This window comes from Vombatus ursinus, unplaced genomic scaffold (genome assembly GCF_900497805.2).
Source record: "Vombatus ursinus unplaced genomic scaffold, bare-nosed wombat genome assembly UNPS02014777.1, whole genome shotgun sequence".
NCBI lineage: Eukaryota > Metazoa > Chordata > Mammalia > Diprotodontia > Vombatidae > Vombatus > Vombatus ursinus.
In genome coordinates this window covers 850,579-862,443 of record NW_020954555.1, presented here as the reverse complement: position 1 = coordinate 862,443, position 11,865 = coordinate 850,579, and the positions used below count along the sequence as shown (strand labels likewise).

At 44.5% G+C, this 11,865-nt stretch overlaps 1 protein-coding gene across 2 annotated transcripts in view; it reads right to left on the bottom strand.

Annotated features, from left to right (window-relative positions):
• Window positions 1–3,962: 3,962 nt before the first annotated feature.
• Window positions 3,963–11,865, bottom strand: part of LOC114045066 (selenoprotein N-like) — a 19,947-nt gene continuing 12,044 nt past the window's right edge. For both annotated transcript variants that reach the window (XM_027864879.1, XM_027864880.1), the window contains 4 exons: window positions 11,419–11,524; window positions 11,102–11,214; window positions 10,884–10,985; window positions 3,963–5,901 (listed from right to left, as the gene is read on the bottom strand). In XM_027864879.1, coding sequence (XP_027720680.1) covers window positions 5,731–5,901; window positions 10,884–10,985; window positions 11,102–11,214; window positions 11,419–11,524 — 492 coding nt within the window. In that variant the 3' untranslated portion in view covers window positions 3,963–5,730. The remainder of the gene's footprint in view (window positions 5,902–10,883; window positions 10,986–11,101; window positions 11,215–11,418; window positions 11,525–11,865) is intronic.

The following is an 11,865-nucleotide window of genomic DNA, read 5'->3' as shown; positions in this document are numbered from 1 at the left end:
ATGCAGTGGGAGGCCTTGGCCTTTTCAAGCTAAGGTCTTAGGTCTCAGTTTGACTGAGGCAACACCCATTCAATGATTAGGTTTATTAAGAAATGAAGCAGAGAATGGCCTCTTTACCTAGTCAAATAAATAAATAAATGAACAAATAAATAGATAAAAAATAGATCTGAGGGAGAGGGAGAAAAATTTTAAACTCAAAAGTTTATGGAAGTGATTAATGATGAATCAAAATAAATTAACAAGAAATTAAAAAAAAATAGATCTGAGAGGGAAAGACCCTAAGAGTTTCTGGGCAAAACAGGAACAATTGTTATTTACATTTATTTTGAGATAATCAGGCCCTAATAGTGACCAAGTAGGGATGGTTTGGGACCTATTGTTGGCCAATCAATGAGAGTCAGAGTGATCTGAAGTTAAAGCATGGTCCTTCAGAGAAAAAAGAAAAAAAAATTCAGAGATTAAAATTTACATTCCCTTTGGGCAGAGCACTGGCAGATAAGGGTGTGATACTCTCTGTGGACCAAGGGAAAGAGAGAGAGAGCTCCCAACCTTTTCTCAAACGTCATCTCCACAACAGTCCTGTGAAGACGGGACAATCCCACCAATTTCCTGTATGAGAAATGTGAAACTCTGAGTGGTTTAAGTTAATTAACTTACTCATGTGGCAAAGAATTCGAAATTGAGAGGATGCCCATCAATTGGGGAATGGCTGAACAAGCTGTGGTATATGAATGTGATGGAATACTATTGTGCTATAAGAAAGGATGAGCAAATGGACTTCAGAAAAACCTGGAAAGACTTGTATGGTCTGATGCTGAGTGAAGTGAGTAGAACCAGGAGAACGTTGTACACAGTAACAGCCACGTTGTGCGATGACTAACTTTGATAGACTTAGCCTTTCTCAGCAATGCAAGAATCTAAGACATCTCCAGAGACCTCATGATGGAAAATGCTATCCACATCCAGAGAAAGAACTATGGAGTTAGAATGCAGATAGAACCATGCTATTAGCTATTTTTTTTCTTGTTTTATTTTCTCTTTCTTGTGGTTCCTCCTATTGGTTCTAATTCTTCCTTACAACATGACTAATGTGAAAATATGTTTAATAGGAATGTATATGTATAGCTATATCAGATTGTGCACTGTCTTGGGGAGGGAGGTAGGGAGAGAAGGGGAGAAAAATTTAAAACCCAAAAGATTATAGAAGTGATTGTTAATAAATCAAAATAAATTAATAAAAAAAAGAATGGAAAAAGATTAACTTACCCATGGCCACATGACTGGCAAATGTCAGGGACAGGTTTGGGCCCCATTTTTCCTGACTCTAATCACTATACTGCATTCAAAAGAAGATAACTAACTCAATTCTTCTCATTTTGCCTACTGTCTCTGCCAAGGAAAACTATAACTGGACTGCAAAGGGCAGAACAAAAATGGCTCATTAGGGAATTGAAACCCAAGATAAAGAAGTAAATAGTAAGAAAAGACTCAGCAGCTCTTGTCAGTTCAAGTTCTCAGGTCCCAGGGAACGACATTTTTTAGCCCTGAAAGGCAGAAGTTATAGAGGTAGAGCCCAACCTGATGGAGCAACTTGCCAGCAACGAGAACTCTCCCAAATTGAGTCAGGGGGCTCCCCTTTCTTTGAGGCCTGCTGTTGAAGGCCATATGAGCACCAGTCCGGTGTTGGGTAGACCGCATTCTTAGTCAGGGAGAGGTTGGACTAGGTGACTTGTGAGTTCCCTTCCAACTCTAAAATTCTGTGGAAGCCCGGTTCTGATGGTGAAAAGAGGCCTCCTGGAAGGAACGCCACTTAAAACGTTTTTATCTTCTTCCTAAAGTAAACAGTGAAATACCACACCCTTCCTCTCCACAGGGATGCAGTCACAACTGGGAAGAACCTATGTCATCTTGTCCAAACACTACGAATTTGGAGCCAGAAGACTTATGTACAATTTCTGTTCTCTTTACGTTTGTTACCACCCTTCTTTTCCTCATGAGTAAAATGAAGGGGTCTGATTAGAGGATCTTGAAGGCTCTCTTGAGCCTGTGAAAGTGCCTCATTTAATAGGTTACAAAATTGAGGCCCAAATCAGTTTAAATCGGTGGAAGAAATGGGATCGGACTGAGGGTTTTTGCTGCTGTAAACAGGTTGCTTCGTCAGGGGTTTTTTTCCGTGAAGGTCCTTCCTCTTCAGAGAGATACTCTCCAGAAGGCTATGCCGTTGGTTGGTCTTTCAGGATGAGATGTGAAATGTCCTGTTCCTCCTGACCTTTTTTTCTTTTTCCAATCACAAGTGGCAGGAAACTGGCTCAGCATCAGAGGAATAGCATCCTGGTCCATGAACGTTTCCATGACTTTATTAGAACACACAAGGATGGCACTGGTATACAAGAGAGGGAAAGGGCAAAAGGGGAATTTCAGATGGAAGCTCACCCACTATGTTCCTTTAGGATTAAGGCTCTGGGTCCCATCTATACTGTACAGTAACTAGAGACATTAGTTAAAAAGCAGTAAGAATACTCAATGGGCTAATACTGTAATCAAATGGAGCAATAAATCACATGGGTTATTACTTCTACTCATAGATATGTAAACCCTCTATGGGCGACTCTTAATTACTTCCACTACTGAATGGTGGACCGATACAGTTAATTCTACGTCATCTTTTTTAGCACACACATGGGACAACCTTCCAACTCTGCCTAAGACACGACTCAGGAAAAGCTGAGGAAGCACCTTGCTTCTCTTTTCTGCCTTTCTGATCAACAGCCTGTTCTGCATCCCATACTGTTGACAGACAGCATCACATCTGAGAACTGCAAAGCCAGAATCAGAGCTGAGCTGTTCTGTCTCTTCCTTTTCCAAGAAGGGAGGTGTCCGGAAGGGATTAAACATTTTGGTCTGCAAATCTTGCCTTTCAATTGTTGCTGGGCTGCAGCCACTGGGTGAAGAACAGAATAAAAGAGTGGTAATATTAATATTGACTAATGCCATGAACAATTAGATGAGTTGACCCAGGACCCGCATGGGCTTCTATCATGCTCAAGAATGTAACTTGGCATCTGAGAGCATACTAATCCTTTCCTGGAGTGTGGGGAGAGCTTGGGCGAACTTAGGCTAGTGGGTCCAAAGCAATATTGTTTCTTGAGCCTTAAGGGGAGTGGTCAGCTGTCACCCCTGTCACAGGGGGAGTCGCTGGCCTAGTTAGGACTGCCTGCAGACCCCAAGGACTGGAGACTAAGGATGTTGTCATCTGGATGGAAGACCCCTAGGGAAAGGACATGAAGGGCAGATAAGTAATTGTTGAGCAATGATAATGTGTTCCCCCAAAGGAATGTTTAAAAATGTGAAGAGAAGGAAGAGAGAGTTTTCTTCCCTTTCCAGTTACTGTCAAGAAGACATCAAGCTTGACCCATCTGGGATTTAGGACCAAGCCATCATAAACAACAGTCATGGGCAGAGAACGTTAGGCCCTCTTCCTCCTCAGTAGAGTTATCAAAAATATCTACAAACTGTGCAGACTAGAAAGGACAAATAGGAAAAATACTTTTATATGTATATAAAAAAGGTGCTCCTGCACCACGGCCTTGAATACCAACTCAGGAGGTGGTGGCCTGAGCTGGATTATGGGAAGGGGCCTTTGCACAGGGAGGAGGGTGAGTAAGGTGTGGCTCCGAGAGCAGAAGAGAGCTTGGTTTCCTGTTTTCTCTAATAGTTATGGCTTTTTAATGCTCGATATTTTCCTACTGGTCTCCTGAAAAGCCAGGTTCTTTGGCTGGATCAAATTCTTTTGAAAAGAACCTGTGTTGGGTTAGTAGACTCTCACAGTGCTTTGGCACACTATATGTGCTTAATAAATGCTTCTTGAGCTGGGACTCAAAAGTCCCACTGAGAGGCTGCTAGGTGGTGCAGTGGATAGAGCACCGGCCCTGGATTCAGGAGGACCCGAGTTCAAATCCAGGCCTCAGACACCTGACACTAGCTGTGTGATCCTAGGCAAGTTACTTAACCCCAAGTGCCTCAACAAAAAGCAGAAAAGTCCCACCAGGATCACTTGCAAAAATCCTTCTGCTGGGAGAGGGTGTTGAGGGTCTAGTTAGCCAGACACAACAACCAGCTTAATCCAGTGTCCTAGAGAACTGGTGTCCAGTGAGACTTGGAACAGTTAGAATGGTAAGAAACTTCACAGATTATCTAACCCAACCCCCTCATTTTTCAAACAGGCCTAGAGGGGCAAGGGTGGATTGTTTATGCTCAGTAGGCTCACAGTAAGCACCTGAGGGGGTGTCAGCTGTAAGAGGGCTCAGACTTATCCTGCCTGGCCCACAAGGCAGAATCAGGAGCAATAGGTAGAAACTGCAAAGAGGCAGACATGAACTAGGCTTGACATAAGGAAAAGCTCCCTAACTATCAAGGGTGGAACGTGCAGATAATGGGTTTCCCTCCTTACTAGGGGCTGGATGACATTTGTTGGGTACAGTGTAGTGGGGGCTCTTTTTTGAGTATGGGTGGGCCCAGGTGGCCAATGAGGTCGCTTCCTACTCTGAAATCTTGATTCTGACTCATGCAGACAAGAAGGAGATCCAGGATTTGAAGCCAGGTGTTTGGCTCCACATCTAGACTCTTTTCACTCTACCATGCGACCTCAAGGTTGCACTCAGGTGAGCACCCAAGGACTGAACTGAACGGGAGGGAAACTTCCTGGTTTCCACTTCTCAAGGCCAGAGCCCCAGTGGTGTTTGGCTTACGGGGTCCTCTGGCTACCATACTGCTCAACAGTGACTCAGAGGGGCAGGAGACAAGCAGAGGACACCAAACAGCATCTGGGGAAGACAGGCCCCCCAAGGAGGGTGGCAGCCATGAGGTCTGGCTACCCAGGTCTTGGACCTGCTTCTTTCTACATTGGTCCTCTCATGACTTGTCTTCTTCAAGGGTGCCCCTGGTCTCCACCCAAACCTGGTTTCTCATTGAAAAACAGAGACCAGATAGTGGGGCCCCTTAGGGGCTTTCTGGTGACGTGGCTGCATCTAGCTTCAGTCTCCCTTTCTCTTCTGACCTGAACCACATGGCAGTCTGGCTGGGCCAACTCCCCCAAATCTTGGAGAAGACAACAGTATTAAACAGAACAAGTCAGGGCAGACTTCAGGGGAGCAGAAAGGCTGCTCAGGACGGACAACGGAGTCTCCTTTGGCCTGAGGGTGAGGCAGCTGGCAAAAGGCACACAGCTTGGTGCCTTCCAGACCAAATCCCAGCTCTCTTTCCCCAGAGCTCCTCAGCCCAAATAGACAGGAGGATTCTTGTCTTGATACCTTGCTTGCTTTTGAAAAGCTAGAGGCAGTAGGCCAGCCCTAATGGAGAACAAAAGGAAGGGTCCCAGGGCTGCCAAGTCCTCAGGTGCCAGGGCCACTAGAATGGGTCTTTCCCCACAGGAAACCCTAGATGCCAATCCTATTTCTTTTCTAAATTAATATTTAGGGCTCAAAACAGGAGCAGCTGAAGGAAACTGAAAAAATGGAACCTAGGGAGCCCTACACCATCAAGGGGGTTTCCAAAGATGCCAAGGCCAGTAGTTGCACCTCAAGGAGACAGTTCGGTGGGACTGAAATGTGTGAAGCAGCACTCAGCTCCGTCCTTGTAGCTGATGGGGGAATTTCAGTCACACCTGGGGACTGAAAGAAACCAGCCTGGAATAAGAAAGTTCATCCAGCGTGTGCCCTTTTGGCTGGGGTCCTAGGGCTGAAGGAAGGGCTGGGCTCGGCGAAGCCCCTCTTTCAGGAATTGTGCATAGGTGGTTGTGGATGGATCTTCAAAGGTCGATGAGAAGCTGAAGACACCAGTCTCAATATCTTCTGGCTTCAAGGAAGTGATATCCAGGAAGTAATTGGCATTAATATGATGCACCTGGGAAAGAAGCAACAGGTAAGAGAGGGTTTAGCAGAGGATCCACAAGGTTTAGCATGGCTGGATCCCACTCTTAGCCACTCAGAAACAGGCAGGGGAAATCATGTTCTTGCTCTGGTCTCCCTGGCTAATAGGATGGGAAAGCTGTGGTTTTGGCTTGAGCCTTGCAGTAAAAGGTATTCTTGGAGGGCGGAGCCAAGATGGTGGAGAAAAGAAAGGGACCTGCTTGAGCTGTCCCACATTTCCCTCCAAACAACTTTAAATAATGCCTCAAAACAAATTCTGAAGTGACAGAATCCACAGAAGGATGGGGTGAAACAATTTTCCAGCCCAAGACAACCTAGAAGATCGGCAGCAAAGGTCTGCTGCACTGAGATGAGAATGGAGTGTAGTCCAGTGCAGACAATTCATTGGCAAGCCAGCAGCAGGCCTTTGCAAGCAAGTGAACTGGCAGCAGCAGCTTCCACAGCTCTCAGGCCACAGACAGTACGGCAGTCGGCCAACTGGTCACAAGGACATTGCAGGGGTCCTTTTGCTGGCACTGGGGTCAGGACTCTGTTCCATTACCCATACCTGGAGACCAGGGCCACAGTCCTGTGTTGCAGTCCCAGGGTAAGGAGAACTAGCACATCAGAGCGGGCAGCCACAGGGGAGCAGAGACCCTGGTCACAGTTCCAGGGCAGAAAACAGTGCTTGTGATCTCTCACAGATCATAGGCCAGGAGAATAGGAAACACACCTCTCCTTAGATCATACCACTTTGGAAGAATTAAAAGCTTACAGACTCCCATAACTAGCTCTGAAAACAACAGCATAAAGAACCTGAAGCTTGGGAGAGTGCCCTCTTCAACCTGGGAGCAGAGCCCAACCTTAACATAAAAAGTCAAGAAATAGGCTAAAAAAATGAGCAAACAACAAAAAAAAGAACCTGACCATAGAAAGTTACTATGATCACAGGTAAGACCAAAACACAAACTCAGAAGAAGACAACAAAGTCAAAATTGGTATATCCAAAGCCTCAAAGAAAAATGTGAATCGGTCTCAGGCCCAAAAAAGAGAGCTCAAAAAGGATTTTAAAAATCAAATAAGAGAGGTGGAGGAAAAATTGGGAAAAGAAATGAGAGTGATGGCAGAAAATAATGAAAAAAGAGTCAACAGCTTGGTAAAGAGGCACAAAAAATACCGAAGAGAATAATACCTTAAAAAACAGAATAGGCCAAATGGTAAAAGAGGCATAAAAATCCACTGAAGAGAAGAACTTAAAAAGTAGAATTGCCCAAGTGGAAAAGGAGGTATAAAAGCTGACTGAAGAAAAAAAATTCCTTAAAAAATAAATGGAAGCAAATGAAAAAAAAAAATGGAAGAAATTGTAAACTATCTCAATGGAAAACAACTGACCTGGAAAAAAGATCAAGGAGCAATAATTTAAGAATTATTGGACTACATGAAAGCCATGATAAAAAAAGAGCCTAGACATCATCTTTCAAGAAATTATCAAGGAAAACTGCCCTGATATCCTAGAGCTAGAAGATAAATTAGGAGTTGAAAGAACTCACTGACTACCTACTCAAAGAGATCCCAAAATGAAAATTCCCAGGAGTATTATAGCCAAATTCCAGAGCTCCCAGGTCAAGGAAAAAATATTGCAAATATCCAGAAAGAAACAATTCAAATATCATGGAGCCAGTCACGATAACACAAGATTTAGCAGCTTCTACATTAAAGGATCAGAGGGCTTGGAATATATCCCAGAGGACAAAGGAGCTAGGTTACAACCAAGAATCAGCTACCCCAAAAAACTGAGTATAATCCTTCAGGAGAAAAAATGGACATTCGATGAAATACAAGACTTTCAAGCATTCCTGACGAAATGACCAGAACTGAATAGAAAATTTGATTTTCAAATATAAGACTCAAGAGAAGCCTAAAAAGATAAACAGGAAAGAGAAATAATAAGGGATTCTGTAAGGTTAAACTGTTTACATTCCTTCATGGAAAGATGATACTTGTAATTCCTAAGAACCTTACAATTATTACAGTAGTTAGAAGGAATATATACATAGACAGAGGTCATGGGTATGAGTTGAATATGATGGGATAATATCTCAAAAAACAAAATTAAGGAATGAGAAGGGAATGCATTGGGAGAAGGGGAAAAGAGAGACAGAATGGGATAAATTTTCTCACAAAAAAGAAGTGCAAAAGAGCTTTTACAGTGGATGGGAAAATGGGGAAGGTAGGGAGGAGTGCTTAAATCTTACTCTCATTGGAAGTGGCTCAAGGTGGGAATAACATATACACTCAGTTGGGTATAGAAATCTATCTTACCCTACAGGAAAGTAGTAAGGGAAGGGGATGAAAGAAGGGAGGGAGTAACAGAAGTGAGGGCAAATTGAGAGAGGTGGTAGTCAGAAGCAAAACACTTTTGAGGATGGATACGGAGAAAGGAGAGAGAGAATAGGATAAACAAGAGGAAAAATAGGATGAACAGAAATACATAGTGCAGTGAATAGAGTGTTGGGCCTGGAGTCAGGAAGACCTGAGTTCAAATCCAGCCTTAGACACTTCCTAGATGTGTGACCCTGGGCAAGTAATTTAACCCTGTCTGCCTCAGTTTCCTCATCTGTGAAATGAGCTGAAGAAAGAAATGGTGAACTATTCTAGTATCTCTGCCAAGAAAAAAAATGGGATCATGAAGAGCTGGACATGACTGAAATGACTAAACAACAACAAAATCATAACTGTGAAGGATTTTTTACAGCAAGCATCTCTGATAAAGTCCACCCTTCTCAAAGATATACAGAACTGAGTCGATTTGATGAAAATAAGGAAAAGCCTTCAGACATTCCCCAACTGATAAACGGTCAGAGGATATAAACAGGCAGCTTTCACATGAAGTAAAGTTATCTACAGACATATGAAAAACGCTCCGAATCACTTTTGATTAGAGAAATGTAAATTAAAACAACTCTGAGATACCACCCCATGCCTATCAGATTGGCTAATTTAACAGAAAAGGAAAATGACACATGTTGGAGGGGATGTGTGAAAAGTGAGATACTAATGCACCGTTGGTGGAGTTGTGAACTGATTCAACCGTTCTGGAACGATGCCCAAAGGGATATAAAAAACCACTATAAAACCCTTTCATCCAGCAATACCACTACTAAATCTGTATCCCAAACAGACAAAAAACAAAAGGGAAAAGGACCTATTTGTACAAAAATATTTATAGCAGCTCTTTTTGTGGTGGCTAAGAATTGGAAATTGAGGGGCTGCCCATCAATCAATGGCTGAATGGGTTGTAGTACATGATCGTGATGGAAGACTACTGTGCTACCAGAAATGACGAGCAGGATGCTCTCAGAAAGACCTGCAAAGACTTACACGAACTGACACAAAGTGAAGTGAGCGGAACCAGGAGAACATTGTACACAGTAACAGCAATACTGCATGATGATCAACTGTGAATGACTCAGATGTTCTCAGTATTACAATGATCTAAGACAATTCCTAAGGGCTTATGACGAAAAATGCTACCCACCTCCAGAAGGAACTGATGGAGTCTGAATGCAGATGGAAGCATAATTTTTTAAACTTTATGTTTTCTTGGTGTTCTCTTTCACAACATGACTAATTAGAAATATTTTGCTTACCTTCTCAAGAAGAGGGGAGGAGAGGGAAAGAGGGAGGGAGAGAATTTGGAACTCAAAATTTAAAAAAAGTTAAAAATTGTTTATTTTTTAACATGTAATTGGGAAAAAATAAAATATTAAATAAATATAAAAGAAAAAAGGAAAAAAAGGTGTTCCTTCTCTCCCACTCTGAAACATGGCTTTGATCATGTCACTCTCCTGCTCAAGAGCCTATGAAGCAACTAGGTGGCCACAGCGGATAGAGTGCTGAACCTGGAATCAGGAAACCCTGAGTTCAAAACCCGTCCCAGGATAATTTACTAGCTATGTGATCCTGGGCAAGTTATTTAACCTCTCTCAGCCTCAGTTTTCTCATCTGTACAATGGGAATAATAACCTGCCTCACAGGGCTGTTGTGAGGATTAAGTGAGAGAATATATGAAAATGTATTGTAGACTGTAAAGTGCCATAATACGTTTTTTTCATCATTTTTATTATCATTTCTCCCTTTCATACCAAATCTAGATGGCCTGGCTTTCAAGTCTCTCCACTGTCTAGTCCTACGTGAGCTGTCCATCCTTAACTCCTCCTATAAATCCTCTACTCTCGGGGGCTTTCTTTTCCCCGTCCCTTTAATAAGTCACCCCCGTTCCCTGATTCCATCTCTGCCCCATTCCTGCAGGGAATGTCCTCCGTATTCCCTGCTGTTGTCAGAATGCCCTGCAGCTATGAAGCCTTTCCTGACTGCTCTGTTAGTCCTATGGTACAATCGTTCAATTCATGATTCCCTTAATTTTTTTTTTAACATGAGTAAATTTTCTGGAATTGAAGCCTTCCTCTGATGCAGAAATTTGTGGCAAAGTAGATAGAGCATGGGGCCTGGAGTCAGGTAGATCTGAGTTCAAATCCAGCCTCAGACACTAGCTTTGTGACCCTGGGCGAGTCACTTTAACCTCTGTTTGCTTCAGTTTCCTCAGCTGTAGAAGAGGGATAATAATAGAACCTACCTCCCAGGGTTGTTGTGAAGATCAAATGAAATGATGTTTGTAAAGTGCTTGGCACAGTGCTTGGTACACAGTAAGTGCTATTGTTCTTGTTCTTGTTATGTGTAGCATAAAGGCATGCCAGACGCCTGGGCCCTGGAAGGCCATGGCAGCTCCTCCTAAGGAGCTGGCCACCAGGTGAAGGGTCTGGCTGCAGTAACTTAGGAGTGGGTGGGGAGCGGCTGGAACGCTGAGGAGTAAGCCTCGTTGTCCCCCCTCCCCTGCCTCCAGTTAGACAGCAGGCACTCAACCGAGGTCTGAGGCAAGGGAAGAGCTGCAGGCAGCTAAGTGAGGAGGGCACATACCACTGTCCCATTGGGTAAGCAGATCATCATCTCCACGGGGAAGCTGTACTTCTCCAGGTGCAGGCTGGCCAGCTCCTTGTGGAATTCATTTTCTTGGTTGTTCTAGGGAGTTAACAGTTGGACAGTAAACAGTTTGGCGGCTCAGTCCTGAAACCGTCTCCCCCTGGCCTGTGCTCTCCCTCAACGCCATAGAGCCGGGGGAGGGGCCTCCCGCTCACCTGAAGATCCTCCAGCTCCTTCACGAGGGACCAGCTGCTGATGAAGTTGTCGTTGAGGAGGGTGAGGATGGGCGGACTTTCCAGGACTGTCTCCCGGAGAGTCCGCCCTGAACCTGCTCCAGGGAGAAAGCAGGATGTTATTTAGGGGACAGAGTCCCTCACACTGAGAGCTAAGGAATGGTTACAGTCCAAGCCTCTCTTGGGCCACCACGTGAATCTGCTGTCTTCTCAGATAGCCCCCGGGTCACAGGTGGTCTTAACCCCTCTCCTTGCCCAGGCCCCTCCCTATTCTCTCCTAGCCAATCCCAGCCCTTCACCTCAGCAGGACTGGTCATCCAGGGCGCCCCAGAGCAGGATGGAGTGCACCAGTTTGTTTTCGGCCTTGGCTCGGTCAAATGCTTCAGCGAATGGCAGGTAGGTGACCTAGGGAGGAGAGATGGGAGATCGAAAAGCCTTTGGTGTTGAGGGGACCGCTTGGCATCTCTCTACCAACAGCCCCCTGCCCTACGGTCAGGGTCATCCTCTCCTCACAGAAACCACACATTGATTGACTGACTGACCAAGGCTAAGCTGGGGATCAGAGAAGTGTTCTTTTCCTGGCAAAGCTTTCTCCCATGAAGCCCATGGAACTTCAAGTTCTGGTGAGAGAACTGCCCATTGCCTGCCCTCCTCCTTTGAAATTCCATCTCCTTCCAGCCTGAGAGCTCCCCAAACCTTGGTGGGTCCCAGCTCTCATCTTCCCGGGAGCTCCCCAAACCTCGGTG